The 17968-nt window shown below is 42.1% G+C and overlaps 2 protein-coding genes across 3 annotated transcripts in view; one reads left to right on the top strand and one right to left on the bottom strand.

Annotated features, from left to right (window-relative positions):
- The window catches only part of FILIP1L (filamin A interacting protein 1 like), a 182423-nt gene that overhangs the window by 12188 nt on the left and 152267 nt on the right, over positions 1 to 17968 (top strand). The gene's annotated exons all lie outside the window — the stretch shown is intronic.
- Positions 1 to 17968, bottom strand: part of CMSS1 (cms1 ribosomal small subunit homolog) — a 177898-nt gene that overhangs the window by 2987 nt on the left and 156943 nt on the right. For both annotated transcript variants that reach the window (XM_081002770.1, XM_081002771.1), the window contains exons 2-8: positions 13453 to 13553; positions 10778 to 10861; positions 5433 to 5562; positions 4208 to 4267; positions 3137 to 3239; positions 1835 to 1895; positions 936 to 1023 (exon numbers count right to left, since the gene is read on the bottom strand). In XM_081002770.1, coding sequence (XP_080858896.1) covers positions 936 to 1023; positions 1835 to 1895; positions 3137 to 3239; positions 4208 to 4267; positions 5433 to 5562; positions 10778 to 10861; positions 13453 to 13553 — 627 coding nt within the window. The remainder of the gene's footprint in view (positions 1 to 935; positions 1024 to 1834; positions 1896 to 3136; positions 3240 to 4207; positions 4268 to 5432; positions 5563 to 10777; positions 10862 to 13452; positions 13554 to 17968) is intronic.

Genomic DNA, 17968 nt, shown 5'->3' on the forward strand with positions numbered 1-17968 from the left:
TATCAAAATGATACTGGGCTTTTAAAATTCTTTGCTGCCCAATCAATCCCCAGGCAGCTAGTCTTCGCATATTGAGTCCTGCCCTTCTTGGTTAGCGGACAATAAAGAAAGATGCCTGCAAGTTTCTGGCTATGAAATCAGTCCTGTGCCTATTCAATAGCTAAACACAAAAGCAGAACGGCCACTGGCATGCTAATCCCAAGTATGTGCCAGCAACTAATTCCCCAAACTTCTACTTCATAAAAACGCAAGAACTGTGCTTTTATTACGCTGATGATTTATTATTTATAAACTACTTTTCTGTTCAAATTCCCAAAGCGGTGTGTCATAAGCAGCATTATGAAAATGATGTAATGCTGGCTCTTGCTCAACCATTGTTAGGAGACTGGGTAGAAGTCGCAGGGTTGCACACTCCAGCCCCTCCATTGTGCAAATTCCTGCTTGAAACTGCAAAAAAGGTGAGCATGAGCATCAATGGTACCCCCTTCTATAACACAAACCTTCCTGTACACACAGAGATCAACTCTGGAGACCCTCCTCTGAAGCTGGGAGAGCAGATGACAAGTGAAAAGGCCTTTTTGGTGATGAACCCCATTTGTGGAATTGTCTTCCCAGGAAAGCTCAACCTGATGCCTTTATAGCACAGGCAAAGAGCTTCATCGCAGTCTGACTGTGCTAAGCGCACTGTGTAGGTGTAAGCTATTCCCTTCCCAGTTTGCTTACCCATTTGCACGAAGGGATGAGTGAAGGGGAAGCGACTGGGCTGTGTGCATCTGTATGCAGTTTGTGCATAACCATTGTTTATTAAGCACAGATTCTTGGCTTATTGCGGCATGCAAACAAGGCCTGCCACATATGTTCAAATATACAGACTCATGAAACCATTCTTAGGGATGGGGGAACGCTTTGTTTTCATTACTGCAACACAGCCTTACCTTGCTCTAAGAGGGCTTTGATCCTTCCAGGTGTCCCAACACCCACATGGATGACCCCTTTCTCCAGCATCTTCACCTGCTCTTGTATCTGTTTGATGGAAACAAAGAAAAAGGTAGCATTTGCAGGAGGCAGGGGAGAGAACAACTATATACATTTCCAATTCCTTCTCAAATATTTAAAAGACGTCTGAAGAAATCTCTAGACTAATGGACGTTCTGCATTACTCCATGGAAAAGAAAAGGAAGCTAAGTGGGAAACTTTTCAAGGGGAAAAGGAAAGCCACTAAAGCCTACTAACTATAAACAGTGTTTGTTTTCTTTTAATGTGCTATTCAATGCTTCCACCTTTTTCCATAATTGACGTTTTTCCATCACCACCTACAAACAACTGAAAAATCAGTATGCTTCTGTGGAACTAAGAAATGTACATCTGTATGAAGTTAACATGCATAATGTACTTGACTTTATAAAGTTAGCACCAGACTGAATTTGCAGTAACTTGTTTAGGACTAAGCAGCGGAAATATACTTACTGGACACAGTTAGCACATGAAGGCAACTACACTCTGTATTTAGCCATTTTGCTAAAGGGATTGTTACATCCCTTCTCTGCCATACCACTTGGTTTCTGTGCTAGATGGAAGAAGGAAAGGCTTTTCCTCCAGGAGCAGTATAAAAAAAAGAAGGCTAGCAGAGGGAGCTAGAGTGATCTTTTCCTCTTCCCTGCATGGTAGAAGCCTTTCTCTTTTTTACTAGCCCAAGAGGCTAGTATCCCGTTTGCTGATCTCTTAGCAGACTAGTAATTGGTGGAAGTAGTTAGAAGAGCTTTGAGATACCCAAAGGGCAAGTGAACAGAAAATAGTTATTAAAAATAAACTCATCTCTCTTAACCGTGCTTACCTTTATGTGTTTTGCAAACATCTTCATCACCTTGCCATCTCCTTTGAATGCTGCCATTGACCTAGAGCAGAAAATACTTTTAAAAAAGAAAAATAGAACTGAAAAGAAAACGAGGACAGGAACTGATCTATGTCAAGTACAAAAAGAATGAATGCACCAAGGGAATGTTTATTAAATTGTAATGATCCTCAGTGTTTCCAGTCCTGGGGAATACCTGCTGAATTCCAGCCTACAACATGAGACACACGTTCCGGTTTTTGTTTTACCTCTCTCTGTGTCTGGGGAGGTTGGCGAAATTATGGATCTCCAGAAGTTGTTGGACTCCAACTCCTATCAGCCCCTGCCAGTGAGACCAATAGACAGGGATGGTGGGAATTGAGAGTCCAGCAATGTCTGGAATGCCACAAGTTCTCCACCTCTGTTCTAGGTGGTAGCAGTCTTGTACCTTCACTAATGGTGTCAGACTTCTTGGCCTAGGGACATGATTTCTGCTTGAAGAATGAGAACGCTCAGGATTCAAATTCGGACAAACTTATGCAATAAGTTTATGCAAAAAATATGGGGAGAGGGACCATAGCTCAGTGGTAGAGCTATGGTAAAGCAATGCTTTGTTTGCAGAAGGCCCCATATTTAATACCTTTATCTACAAATACAAGTAGCTTCATCTGAAGCAGCACGTAATGTAAAAGACCTCTCTCTATGTGAGACTTTTAAGAGCTGCTGCCAATCAGAGCATCCAATATTGGGATATATGAACAAATATTCTAAACTAGTATAGGTTCCAGCTGTCATGAAAAATTGGGAAATTCAGAAAGTGCACCTTATGCGGCGGGGGGGGGGGCACCAAAAAAAACCCCATCTGCTGTAATTTTTTCTGTGCACACCTATTAAAATGACCTCTGTCCTCCTTGGTGATTTATCATTCTTCCCCTTCTCTTTAATAAAACCACACATATAAAACCAAACCAACCAAGGAAGGAGTGGAAGTGGTACTGGTGCAACACATTTGTAGCATCCCAATCCATTTGGTGGAGACTAATGCTTCCCAGAACTAACAAGACACCATATGCAACAGGTTAAGATGCTTTTTAAAAATGCAAAATGTTATTTTGGACTTGAAATATTCATGCTAGAGCTAGGCAAGGAAGCTACCAGTGTAGGGAAGCTGCCTGAGCAAATACATCTGTGACTTTGTAGGCTAGCAGAGGACAGACAGTGCCCGGGTTTTGCCTGTGATTCCGTGGTTTCAGACAAAACCTCAGAAAAGGGTGCCAGCTTCTATTACATCGCTTAACGACATACTTGATGAGTTCCAGACAGCGAAGAGCGGAGCTGCAGATTATCATCATCACCACCGACTTCTTCTCTGTGTGGTTTTTACGGAGCTTCGCCCATTTGGGGCAGACTGCAGTGGGGAAGATGACATGCCGCAGGAGCAGTTATGCAAAATGTACAGCAATGACTAATTGCACAAGAACATGGTGGTGCTTACGTGCCTACTGGCAGGTAGGCAAACTTTTAAGTTTATTTGACTTTTGTAAAAGCCACATTGTAATAAATAAATTTCCAAAGCTAATCACTCCAGGCAGGTAGGTGAGCATCAAACAGCATGGCCAAGCAAGACCACCTAAAATGTCAAGAGACACTGGACAAGCTGTCCCATCTCCCAAATGACCATAGCATAATATTGTTTTGATCTCTTTATATCTCTGTGTGTACATGTGTATAAAAGAAACGCTACAGATTAAGTTCCACCTTACTCTTTATATTAAAAAACCACACATAAAGCTAAATATAGTAAATATTATAGAACTAAATATTGCACCAGTTTTATGATCACAATATATCATTGTATATTATTCAAGTATTTTTTGTTTTTGTGATTTGTATGTATACTCCATTTTTCTATAACTCTATCTGGCACAAGGGCTCCGTTAGATATTTTCAAGTATGAGAGCTTGGTTTTAAAACCCTTCCAAACACTGTTCATACCAGTTCAGAATCTGGGGAGAAATGTGATGATTTCTAGCACAAATTGATAATTGTTGATAACTGGACTGCAATGAGTAAATGTGTATGTATTCTTGTCTTTTTAATCATCAAAATTTTTATTGTCAACCATCACCAAGTACCTAAAGCAAGCAAGTTTGTTGCTGAACATTAAGAAAATAACCAATTCTGTTTAAAGGACCAAAACAAACATAATCTAACCACGTTAAGGTAATGCATCTATACAGAAAACAGACAGCAGAATAAGAAACATTTTTATATAGACTAATAATGGAAATCTAAATTTGATTATAATCCTTTAAGGAAAGTAATGGGCATGAGAGTTATATGCACACAACACCTTCAGACCAATGAGCTACTCACTTTCTTTCAGGTAGGAAGAAAAACTGTGGGTGAGGTCATTTGCAGGGAGGAAACAGGCATCTGAAACCGCAAGAGAATATTGTTGCTTGGTGCTAAAACTAAGACCTTTGATTAAATCTTCCAGGAAAGCTCTTTTGCCAAAAGCCATGTAAAGTGCTCTTTGGAAGGGCAGAGTTTCACAAGCACTCACAGCTAATAACAAGAAGCTTTAAAGCGGATTAGCTAAATGATGGGAACAACATTTAGCCCAACCAGTGTTTTCCCCCTAGAAAAATAGGTGCTGGTATTGTGTATCCTTGAGTACCCCCTGAAAAAAAGCACTGAGCCCAACCCAGATTCCTTCTAAAATCATCTCGCCATACAGCCCACTCCTAACTTATCCTTAAACATAGCTTTGCTTAACCAGCTGTGCATGCTGCGGAATGTTTGCAGCTTTCTCCTTCAAGAGCTGAATCATTAACCAATACCACAAAACTGCACAGTTCAACTATACAGAACAGTTCCTGCTATCCACACCAAACCCTGGCTCAGCCTAGAACAGCAAATCCTATACTTTCTGTATCTCCAGGAGCTAGGGGCTTACAAAGCGATACACGAAATCCTGCTGCTTACACAAGTATGTTATTGCTGACTTTCGTTAGCAGGTAGAGAGCCAAAACATCTCCCCCGCTCTATCATACACAGTTCCATTTCTTTCAATGTGTTTTATTTTATTTAGGTATTTGTCTTTAGGAATTTACACTCAGCCATGCTTCCAGGGCACTTTACATAAAAAGAGATTATTAAACCATTGTTAAAGGTGAGGTGCCTGGCAGACAATCACTTAAACCTTGGTTTATGATGTCGCAGGATAGCACCAGTGAGCATAGCAGACACTTGAGTTTGGTTTGAATATTCTGTTGCTCTTCACTTGCGGCTCTGTAGCTTTTGGGTGGTGATCACTCCTTAACCATAGTTAAGGAGGTGCTCTGGGTTTGCATATCACACTAAAGTATGGTTAATGTTAGCAAAGGTTTACCAAGAACAAACCTTGGTTAATGACTGACCTTTAACTATATTTAATAAATCATAGTTACATTGCTCGGCTGGGATCAGAATTCAATGTTGCAGCACGGTTTAGCATGAACGAACCAGGCCACAGTTGTGTTACAAACTAACATTCCTATTGTTCTTTCTGTTGGTGCATCTTTTATAATATCCTTCATTATATAATATATTTCATTACCTGGCAACTGTAATTCTTCTAATTCAATCACTGAACGTTTAGCACAAAAATGTTCCTTAAGAAGTTTCTGTAGGTCTTCAGGTACTCCTGGTTTTGGAGATGATTTTGAAAGAAGATCAGAAATTTTCTTCTAAAGAAACAGAAGAAGAGGCACATTCAGCACAGTGATTCCATCTTCACCACTCTTATTGATAAATACACTGTTTTCTATTCTTTTTCTAGTCTGAAAACAACAGGTCTTCAAAAACCTTACATGTGGGACATCTTATGTAGCCTACATGGATTAAGACACCAGGATTCAGTCTAGAATACTTTAGATGGTTATGGCAAAAGCTATCTAAAAGCTGTTGCTTTTTTAGCACGTTTAAACAGCTTTAACATATTTGCTTATGCATATAGCTTTTGCAGTGGCCTGAAGAATGTGGAGTCACATCAAATGGGAGGCTTTTATCCATATTTCTCTCAACCATCCCCCAAATCTCTGCTCATCTGTTCATCAAGTTTCTATGGGATTTTCCCAAACAAGCATAAAAAAAATCTCCAAGCAAAAAGGGACAGCTGAACTGTTCTGCCTTCAAGACCATAGCACCATCCATGCTTGCATTTTCTAATTCAACAAATTAAAATTTTCCTTTAAGGGCAGAGATTGTCTCCTGGGCAATTTTCAGAGTGATCTTTTGCATTTGTTTAACATAGCATACATAAGCAGATAAGAATCTGACAAAGATCAATGGGACTCACTTCACTTAAAGCCGGGAGGTGGGGGAAAAGAGCACTATTTCATGGCGCTATTATATCATTCATTGAGTCACTCAATTCCTTCAGGAAAATAATGGTACTCTGGAGGGTGATGCTGATATTAACAAGAAATTCCATAACGGTAAGAACAAGGACACCTGAATATATTCACTTCCTTCAAAGAGCTGTGGGAGGAAACGTTCTTCACGCAGGAAGTTTTATTATTTTGCTTCTAATTCATTCCAGATGCTAAAGAGCAAAAGGCTTTTTAAAAAGAAAGAATTGGGGGTGGGGACACAGAGACGTTTGCTGTGATATCCATGCCACACTTATTTCCTTACAGCTTGTTCATTCTGGGATTCAGTGCTATAATGCTACAAATATTGCTCTGGAAAGCACCAAAAATGAGGTGTGATGTCAGTCTCCAAAACAAAAACCTTCCAATGGAACATTTTTTTAACATGGATATTACATCCTTACAGAAGAGCTTGTGAATATATATTCAGGTATGACAACTGAACCCAGTGCCTGTTTAAGACAGCCTGGATAGCTCAGGATAGAGTGGTTAGAGTGTGGTGCTGATTGTGCCAAGGTCGCAGGTTCAATCCCCATATGGGACAGCTGCATATTCCTGCATTGCAATGGGTTGGACTAGATCAGGGGTCGGCAAACTAAGGTCTGGGGACTGGATTGTTAATCCGGCCTGCAAACCTTATGGGCCCTGCCACCCGCTCAGTCAGTCCCTGCGCGGCACAGAGGCCCCACCGTGCAGGGACTGACTTCCGCAATGCTGGCGTGGCTTTGGATTGGCTGCAGGAAGCTCCTGCCGCCAATCTGAAGCTGCGGATGCCTCTGGGCAGGCGGCGATGCTGGCACGGCTTCGGATTGGCTGCAGGAAGCTCCCACAGCCAATCCAAAGCTGCAGACGCCTCTGGGCGACGCCCCTTCCTTCCTGCTGAGGCGGCCACGTATGGCGGCGGCGGCGGGGAGGCTGCCTCCGCCGCCCAGGCCAGCAGCATGGGCTCTGTGCCCTGTGGACCATTGACCAAGGCAGAGGACAATGATGATGCTGCCGAAGACAAGGCGGTGTGTTGGCGGCTGCAGCATGAGTGGCGGCAGAGGGGTCCTTTTGGGAAGGGGTGGGTCTGGCCCCCCACAAGGTCTGAGGGACTGTGGCCCCCTCCTGAAAAAGTTTGCTGACCCCTGGACTAGATGATCCTCAGGGTCCCTGTCTACAATTATTATTTTTTTAAATAATATTTATTAATTTTCCACCGTTTAAACACAACAAAACAGAAAGACAAAAAAAGAAAGAACAAAAAAGAAAAAGAAGAAAAACATAAAACTAACAAAGCAAAACACAAACCATTTCAAACACAAAACAATTTCGATGTCTTATCTTTCATTCCCTTATTTCCACGACCTCCTCACACCTCCCTTTTTGTTTTCCACTTCTATTAATTATTTCAGCAATTCCTTTCCATCTTCTTCTGTTTTCTATCCTATAATTATCTTAACATATTTTAGCCTTATTTTCCCTTTAATACACTATTAATCTAATTATACTTGATTCCTTATAGCATTTCTACTAAAGCCATATAGCTTCATTCCAACATTTTTCTAACATTCATTATTTTTACAGTATTTCTATAAATAGTCTTAAACTTTTTCCAGTCTTCTTCCACCAGCTCTTCTCCCTGGTCTCGGATTTCTGCCAGTTGTTTCCGCCAATTCCATATAGTCCATCAACTTCATCTGCCATTCTTCCCGAATGGATAAATCTTGTGTCTTCCAGTACTTCACAATGAGTATTCTTGCTGCTATTGTTGCATGCATGAAACAAATTCTATCCTTCTTTAACACCAATTGGCCGACCATGCCCAGGAGAAAGGCCTCTGGTTTCTTCAAAAGGGTATATTTAAATACCTTTTTCATTTCGTTATGAATCATCTCCCAGAGTGTCTTAATCCTTGGGCATGTCCACCAAAGGTGAACTCTAATCCTCAAATTCGTCTGTTTTTCTTTAAGTTCAGTCATAGCAAGCGTCAACTTATGTTCATCAAATTGCCTCTGTAGGGCTGGGGTTCTCTTTCTCTTTCTCTCCAGTTGTGTTACTTTACCTTCAGCAGCCACAGCTTTTTCCCTGACTTCCTCCACAGTTTGCCATATCAAAATAGGTTCTTGTATCAATTTCTGGGTGGTTTCTGTATTGGTATTATTTATACTTTCTGTATTTAAGTTAATTTTAGTAATTGAAACATCCACTTTCGCATTTATCGTGTCCATTTTCCTGTGAAGCTGATCCAATGAGTCATTTATCTTATGTAATGCAGCCACTAAAGCCTCTTCTGTCGACATTCCTCTTGATTTTAAATATACTAGTACAAAGTCAGCAACAGAAAGAACAGTAGGGCCTAATGATAGACCTCTCCTGGATTGTTACCAAGTCCTCCCAGACCTTAATGTTTTGTCAGCAGTTGACTGATCTGTTTTTCCTCTTCCATTTACCATAACACTTAAAAGATTCAAGGTCAGTCCCAGAGTCTCACGGTTTTTAACCTGCAGCTGAAAATTCCCCTAGTCCAGCTCTTGTAAAGCAAGCGGTTTCAAAGGCTTCCACTAGGGGGAAACAGTTTCTATTTGTAATAGTCAATAGTATCCTCTTTTAAACAATCCAAAATTAGTTTCAAATTAGTTTCAATTTTCAGTTACTTTTACTCCTTTTTAAAGCAGCCGGAGACAGTAGAAACAATGTATTTCTCTTATTTAACTAGCTGTCAATGAACGTTCTAAGCGCTGTCAATGAACATTCCAAAATACGTCAGTCCTACTAGCAGCCCGTTTCCAGGGACAGAGCGGCGGTGTTTTAAGTCTCTTCGCTCTCTCCCGCAGGCATACTCAATCCGCAACTTCGCCCTCTCTTCTCCTGCCTCCAAGAGGGGGTTTAATGTTCTTTACCGTTGGAAATTTGATCTTTTACAAAAGACCTTCCAGGACTCCAGCTTGCAACTTCATTGCCTCAGTCTATTTACAAAAGGGGAAGGCGGACTTCCTGTTTTGAACCTCCCCGTTATGGTACCAAATTAAACATTTAGAAATCCAATTCTTCCGCTTCAGCTCTACTCACGGGTAATTACTTTAAAGTCAAATTGTCCACAGGAAAAGGTCAGCGCTCTCCGGCAACAGCTATGCGGCTTCACTCCGTGAAACAAGCAGACGATTCGATGCACCGCGCCGCTCACCCCACGTCGCTCCGGAGCCCCAAAAAACGGGGTTCCCCGCGAGTGGGGGAGGCGCAAAAGGTGCCCGCCGAATCTCTGTCTACGATTCTATGAAAGAACCTAAGAAGAGCTCTGTTGGATCAGATAGAAGGCCTAGGTGCCTGACACCTCCTGTTTTTTTGGATTCCCAGGAAGGTAACACAAACAGGAAGCTTATTTTATCCCATGTGGACTTCCAGACATGGTTGGCAGGCTGAGTTCAGCTTGGTAGGTCTTTGACTTGCGACTCCTGGTACAGAATTTGGGTATCTTGCACCTGCCTGTTGAATCAAGAGTAAAGATACTACGTCCGTGTTGGTATGTGCAACAAATTAGTAGAGCTTTAAGATAATGCATAAGTGAAAAGAGTAATAATAGAACTTAAAAGCCTGATGCTACATTAACTCAGCTTTTTTTTTTTGGAATACAATCTTATATCTGAGAATTTGGGAGTTTTTGGCAACTGAGCACACCCATATATCAACTCAGAAAGGACAAGATCCTCATGTTTTACCTTCTCAATGGGAGTATGTTGGATTTATAACTTGCAGACAGTTATCCCTAGTGGTTTGAACAAGAGATTTGATTTATTAGCATTTTTGTAACAAGTTTAATGTTGCAATGTCTGTTTTCACTTCAAATATATTTCATGGCTATTCATGTTGTTTTTTAAACCAAATCTTACATGATACAAATAAGGCATGTCCTTTCACTGTACTCTTCTTGTATTCAGATATCCAGATATCCTACCCAGATATCACTTGCTTTAATTTTTTTAAAAAGTTGTATTGAACTGTTTTTACCAATAATTTTACTGTTTTAATGTGGACTGACAGTTTGAATTGGAAGTTGCCACAATGGGAGAAATAGGAGGCTCTTGGAATGTAATGCTTTGAACCCCTTTTATCACAGGATTGGGTTGTGTATACATGTAAATAAACCATATATCCGAAAGACACCATAGTCTCTGTTGTGCCTCATTGTACTAAAGGAAACACAGACCCTGGGGTAGGCGCCTGGAACCCCTGGAACTGCTGTGCAGATTGGGGTGATATGCAAAAAATACTTCTCTACACTGAATTACTCAGTTGTATATTGAACAGGGATTTAGCTCAAATATATTAGTGGAGTAAGATAAAACAAGGATGGAGTTTTCTTGAATGAAATGATTTTCAGTGACTGAAAAATAACCCTCAGAACTAAAAGAGTAAGGTGTGGGGATAAACTTTAAAGCTTTTAAAAAGTCATTTGTTTTGTGTTGTCTCCTAACAATTCTGAAGCATTTTATAACAGCTGCCAGAGAAGCATTTATGCTGCTATGTTGCAATGTCAGTTAGGAGTCAATACCTTTCTTCTTCTCTTTGGCTTTGCTTCACTTTGGTTTTTATTCGCAGAGTCCTCTTTTTCTGCACCAAGGAAACATTCTGTAGCCTGCGGGTAGGGAAGGTGGGCAGGGAAAGAAAGAAAAAAGGAAAAGAAGCTGAGCATTTGGGCTGAGTTACATCATCATTAAAAACACTTTAGAAACACAACTGAGCCGGTGTGTGGGAATTAAGCACATGTCTCGGCTGCCAGCATCTGCCAAAAATGAAAAGATTCTGGATCATGTTCGATCTGTCCAAATCAGCCTGGCCGTGGAAAAAATCAAAAGGATACTGCAGCTGGAGATAAGCGGGAACTAACAACAGGAATAGGGCAGGTTTACCATTTAACAAACAGATAACTAGAAGAAGAGAAGAAGAGTTTGGATTTGATATCCCGCCTTTCACTCCCCTTCAGGAGTCTCAAAGCGGCTAACATTCTCCTTTCCCTTCCTCCCCCACAACAAACACTCTGTGAGGTGAGTGGGGCTGAGAGACTTCAGAGAAGTGTGACTAGCCCAAGGTCACCCAGCAGCTGCATGTGGAGGAGCGGAGACGTGAACCCGGTTCCCCAGATTACGAGACTACCGCTCTTAACCACTGCACCACACTGGCTCTCATGTTACATAATGAATGAACTCTATCCATTCTAGATATGGAATTTACAGCTGGTTAACTGCATTCTTTAAACACAACAGGGGAAAAAAACTTGGCATTAATTATATAGAGTGAACAAGAAAAATGCACTCAGAAAGTGATTGTTGCTGCACTGTTTGCGAATGACCTTTTCTCAATGTATAATCATGTCCTGTGCCTTACAAAACATCACATGACTGGAGTTTTTTTGTAGGGGTGTACATTTAAAGGAACATGTTGAAAATCTGTTTCTGCACCCTGCCAGTTTAAGAGTATCTGACTCTACCCTTCACAATTTTCGCTTAATTTGAGGCCAAGAAGGGTCACGATGATTAGAAGCAATGGAATAAAGCAATTTGTCTGACCCACGGCAGCAACATTGAGAAGTGATGTGTATATGGTTATTGGGAATCAACAATTTGTTGGCAGAGCCCTCCTCATCTGGCCTGCACTTCCAGAGAAAAAGGCCAGAGGTGTGTTTGAAGCATGCACTGTTAGGCCTTGCTGCCAGAAGGTGATGTGTCTTCCAGAAGCAGCACCGAATGTTCCACCCAGCCATCTTTTCCAAGGGAAAGGCTTCATTGGAACAAGCACTTCCCATTAGTGCTCTGAGTGCCTTCAAGCAGTGGCAGCCAATGACAACCCTGTCTGCTTTTCTTCTTACAGAGGAAGAGGCCTTCCTCCCAACTTTGGGACTGGTGGAGAATTGCTATAAAACTCCTTGGACAATCCTTTGTTGTTTAGTCGTTTAGTTATGTCCGACTCTTCGTGACCCCATGGACCAGAGCACGCCAGGCACTCCTGTCTTCCAGTGCCTCCTGCAGTTTGGTCAAACTCATGCTGGTATCTTCGAGAACACTGTCCAACCATCTCATCCTCTGTCGTCCCCTTCTCCTTGTGCCCTCCATCTTTTCCAACATCAGGGTCTTTTCCAGGGAGTCTTCTCTTCTCATGAGGTGGCCAAAGTATTGGAGCCTCAGCTTCATGATCTGTCCTTCCAGTGAGCACTCAGGGCTGATTTCCTTCAGAATGGATAGGTTTGATCTTCTTGCAGTCCATGGGACTCTCAAGAGTCTCCTCCAGCACCATAATTCAAAAGCATCAATTCTTCGGCGATCAGCCTTCTTTATGGTCCAGCTTTATGGACAATCCTACCCACCCCTATAGCTTTGAAGTTTGGAGTGCTCATCACATTCATCAGAGGGCAGTGCCACATTCAGCACTGTGGGGGTATTTGCCGAAGTCTAACTTTTGGCAACAGCACATGCAAAGTTCCTGGAAGAACGGGTTTTCAGACTGGTCTTCAAAGCAACATTTATTTTAAAATCTGCTCCCCTCGCCTTCCAGACATTGAGATGTCACCAACACAGAAATATAGTGTTCTAAAAGAAAGCTTTGATGCAGAAAATCAGCTTGAACAGGCTGAAACAGCAGTATATACTAAAACGTAACAAATTAATTTTAAAAGGTAGTCAGGTTTTCTTTAAAAAAAATTTTTTATTGCTTTTAGCCAAAGGCCTTTGCAAAACAGGCAGTCAGCATACAAGATGTCTGGCAGTATGTCTTGGTAAATTCCACACCTGCTAGCTTTTGGTAGGGAAATGTTTGCCCCATCTGCCCACTCAAAAATTATTTTGGATTTTCCAAGTGCTCCAATTTAAGATGCAAAAGACTTTAAGAGGTCTTTGCAGTTTTTGACAAGATGCTTCAAAGTCTACACTGCTTTTTTCTAGTGCTGTAGCTCTAAAGAAGCTTTCACCCGCTGGATGTTTTGAACTACAATTCCCATTGGCAGCAGACAGTATAACTGTGGACATTTGCACACTGTGGTCACTAAACTGGTGATAGATAAAATGCTGAACTGTAGAGCTGCCAACCAAGTACCAACTAGTAGAATTGCTATAGACCCAGAAACTCAAGTATTTGGATTCTACCCAACAAGCAGCACAGAAATTTCCATTGCCTACTTTTCATTATGCATCATCTTTCTCTGCACGGGTAGTCGTGAGAATAAAACCAACCAACCTGTTTTCTTTTCTTTGAAGTAGGTGGCATAGGGGTTGTATGTTGCTGCTCTGTTTTACTCGTGCCAGCACATTCTTCCGAAGAGGCATCAGGTGACAGACCTAAAGACAAAAGTAAATCTCAAAAACATATCCACTGTTCTGCATTCTGATCAAATGACACTGATGCAATTATTTCCTCCAGTAGTAAACTTGGGGGCTTGAGTGCCTATCAGTTTGGATGTGCAATGCCTCCTCCACTGGCCAAAAAGAGAAGGAAAAGAAAAATCTAGTGGCTTTTACATATTCTTGGGGCATTATGGTAGAGGGGAAACATTTCATTCCCTGCACTGCACAAGGAGGGGGGTTGGGAGATGGAAGGAATACCAGTTTATCAGATTCCAGAGGAACACTCAACATGATCCAGAGGTTCAAAATTCACTTGCAATGCAGCATTTACTATGCACTGGAATATATCTGTATTGCTCTATCCAGGTAGCCACATGCTGAGTCAACTGCTTCCCAAGATACCCTCTGCATACTGTAGCCTAAAGACTTTGTACTGTCTATAGCTTGCCAAGAAAATCTGACAGCTAACTTTAACATTTCTTTATAAATCCTGACTTGGCATGTTCAGAAAGCGGAGAGGGAGGTGCCCCCAAAGCAGAGTCATAAATAGCCTCTTCTCCTGTATCTGCTTGTAGATTGCTCATTATAGAACTCTAAAAGTAGACAAATGGCTTCCAGGATACAACCTTGCAAACAATGCACCACCTGTTCACTGCCCATCTTTACTTTGGAACTGGATTGCAGTATGCAAGACCCTCCAACTTTTTTCCAGCTTGGAATGACACAAGTTCAGCATCTTGCTGGGATAGCTCAGTTGGCAGAGCATGAGACTCTTAATCTCAAAATCGTGGGTTCAAGCCCCACGCTGGGCAACATATTCCTGCATTGCAGGGGGTTGGACTAGATGACTCCCACAGTCCCTTCCAATTCTATGGTTTAATTACATGATTCTGAGGAAGACACCCCATAGCAATATATTAAATGCTTCCTGCTCCTGTGCAAACCTTCCCCAGTTCAAATGCAATAAACTGTTACTTAATCTGGAAGAAATATCAGGATTGATTTCTGGTTTTGGAAGGTATTATTTACAGTTTAAATGGCTAAAAATTGCTATATACTGTACAGACTTAAAACAACAACAACAACCAAGGCCTCTGGGCTTAACATCTAACTGACATGATCAGAAAAATGAAAAAGGGAGAGGAAAACTCTCTCCGGTACCAATTATTAAAGCTACATCAGTAGTTCTCATAAGAGTCAGCAAGACTAAGGGAGTCCAGGAAGGGAAGGAGAGAAAGGGCAGCTTTTTTTCAGATAAGGGGAAGGAGTAGGTCTTACTGTCCCATCTCGCCTACTGCAGCCAGGTAAAATGGTGATATTCAGTTTGTATTTGTTCTTTGTTCCACCATGAAATTTATACTGGCATATAAACAGTTCAGGATGGCCATACCTCAAGGACCTCCTCTTTCCATATGAACCTACCCCGACCCTGAGATCATCTTCTGAGGCCCTTCTTCATGTGCCTCTTCCTCGAGAGGTCTGGAGGGTGGCAACACGAGAACAGGCCCTTTCTGCAGTGGCTGCTCATCTGGCGAATGCTCTCCCCAGGGAAGTTCACCTGGTGCCTTCATTATACACCTTTAGGCTCCAGGCAAAAATGTGCCTGTTAAACCAGACCTTTGGTTGATTTGTGGGACGCGGGTGGCGCTGTGGGTTAAACCACAGAGCCTAGGACTTGCCGATCAGAAGGTCGGCGGTTCGAATCCCCGCGACACGGTGAGCTCCCGTTGCTCGGTCCCTGCTCCTGCCAACCTAGCAGTTCGAAAGCACGTCATGTGCAAGTAGATAAATAGGGACCGCTCCGGCGGGAAGGTAAACGGCATTTCCGTGTGCTGCTCTGGTTTGCCAGAAGCAGCTTAGTCATGCTGGCCACATGACCCAGAAGCTGTCTGTGGACAAACACCGGCTCCCTCGGCCTATAGAATGAAATGAGCGCCGCAACCCCAGAGTCGGTCATGACTGGACCTAATGGTCAGGGTTCCCTTTACCTTTACCTTTACCTTTACCTTGGTTGATTTGATTGACATCCTATGCCCCTTTAAAATGAGTGTGTGTGGGGGGGAGTTATTGGGTTGTTGTTTTTATTTTGATTATGGATTTTATGGTTTTATATCCTGATTTTATTCTGTGAACCGCCCTGAGACCTGTGGGTATAGGGTGGTATATAAATACAGTGGTACCTCGGGTTACATACGCTTCAGGTTACATACACTTCAGGTTACACACTCCGCTAACCCAGAAATAGTGCTTCAGGTTAAGAGAACAGAAATCGTGGCGTGGCGGCAGCAGGAGGCACCATTAGCTAAAGTGGTGCTTCAGGTTAAGAACAGTTTCAGGTTAAGAACGGACCGCCGGAACGAATTAAGTACTTAACCCGAGGTACCACTGTAATAATAATAATAATAATAATAATAATAATATATTAATAATATTAATGTTCCAGATCGTCTCTCAAGCTGTGGCTAGACCTAGACCTGCTTAGCTTCAACAAGGTTGCTGCATTATTTGCCTTCAGACCCCGAGTCCATATGGATGGGCTAATTTAAGTACTAGAATTACAAGGAAAGACATTTTTGGATAAGTACAAGGCTGATTTTTGACATATAATACCAGCTATGTGCCTCAACCTAGAGTTCTAGGCATACTGCAAGGTACTCCAGGGCTATGTGTGCAGGAGTCCCCATTAATTTGAACAGAGGTAGGTGACCACACATGATATCCTTGTTAGGATATTTCCGTTCCACCTTAAAAGGGAGCAGGATGTTTGTGTCACAGCCTGCGTATTTCCTGTTCACAGGATGTTTCTGTTGTGTCTATGCTTTCGTTTCTCTCTCTGTGTCTGAGACACTGAAGCAGGCAGTCATGTTTTCTTTGTTCTGACCAACGCTGAATAAACTTGTAAATAATGCTCTCCTGCGTGCATCTTTCGCTGTGTGAATTCTGCTGATAGAGCGTGCATCAGCTCTGGAATGTGGCAAGCTATTTCTGGAGCTCGTGTCGCTAATTGCTGATACTGTATCTACGGGAGATCGATGGACGTCCGGAGGCGACGTGGAGTCATGATGGACTTTGTCTCCCTGGCAGTATCCCAACAATCCTTTGGTGCTCTGTGCGGAAATGAATGGAAAAGCCATGTGTGCATGACAAGCTCTGCCTGCAGCTTGCAATATCCATAGGAGCAGGGCAAGTTCATAACTGGTACTTTCTAAACAGTTTCCTAGGACTCAACTATACTGACAGAATAAAAAAAGGCAGAAAATATGTTCTGACATAAGCAATTATATAATATTAGCACAGCAGAAGCTGACTAACCACTTCCAGCCAGGGATATTCAGGGTTTTCAAAAATATGCTGAAGTTGGGAAATGATTCAAGTCCTCATACATATATTTGTTTTGGTTCCTGCAATGACCATGACTTACATGCTTTACATGTGGTACATTTTTGCATAACAAACCAGCTAGTCATACTTTGAGGGGCTACTTCATGGTACAGACAGCTGTCAGTCTGAGTAGGGGTCCCCAAACTGTGGCCCATGAGCTTCCACTGAGGTGGTTCACGGAATGTCCACATCATTTTAAATTTTCATTGCTTCTTTTATTTCCCTTAACGTATTATAAGTGATGTTGATGTGGAGACAAGCAATCATTCATTCATACATGGTACATTACAAAACAAATCAATGCAGATCACCCTAAGTTTAATATTCCCCAGCAACACTAAACAAACAAGCAAACATACAAATGAGGCGGGGAATACTTGGGAACAGCTGAAATCGCAGAGGTTCAGAGAGTAATTAAGTCTGCATTCCATTTTAAGACTCACAGAAACTGCAGACTTTGGGGCTCCAACACCAAGCCCAGCTTTTTCACCCTCCTGATCCCAGGTTTTGTTTAATATCCCGCCTTATGGAGAAGTTAAAAGCTTACTCATTGTTTCCTGACATTATGGTTGGTCTTAATAAACCTTTTTGGTTTTTGGATTCCACCTCCCCCACTCCCAAAGGATCAACACAGCTATCTATGTCTTTTGTCTGCTTTAAATAGAGGTTAACATACTTACCCTTCATATTTATAGTCATACCTCATGCTACGTTTGCTTCATGTTACGTTCTTTCAGGTTACATTCCGCAGTGACCCGGAAGTACCGGAAAGGGTTACTTCCAGGTTTCGCCGCTCATGCATGCGCAGAAGTGCAAAATGACATCACGTGCATGTGCAGAAGCGCTGAATCGCAACCCGCACGTGTGCAGACGCGCAGCTGCGGGTTGCGGTTTTTTCATGTTGCGAACGGGCCTCTGGAATGGATCCCGTTCGCAACCAGAGGTACCACTGTATATCCCACTTTTCCTCAACAAAACCAAGGTGGCTAACAACATAAGTTAAATCAATAATGTAACAATTTTAAACA

Source organism: Podarcis pityusensis (genome assembly GCF_964106645.2).
Source record: "Podarcis pityusensis genome assembly, chromosome: 4".
NCBI lineage: Eukaryota > Metazoa > Chordata > Lepidosauria > Squamata > Lacertidae > Podarcis > Podarcis pityusensis.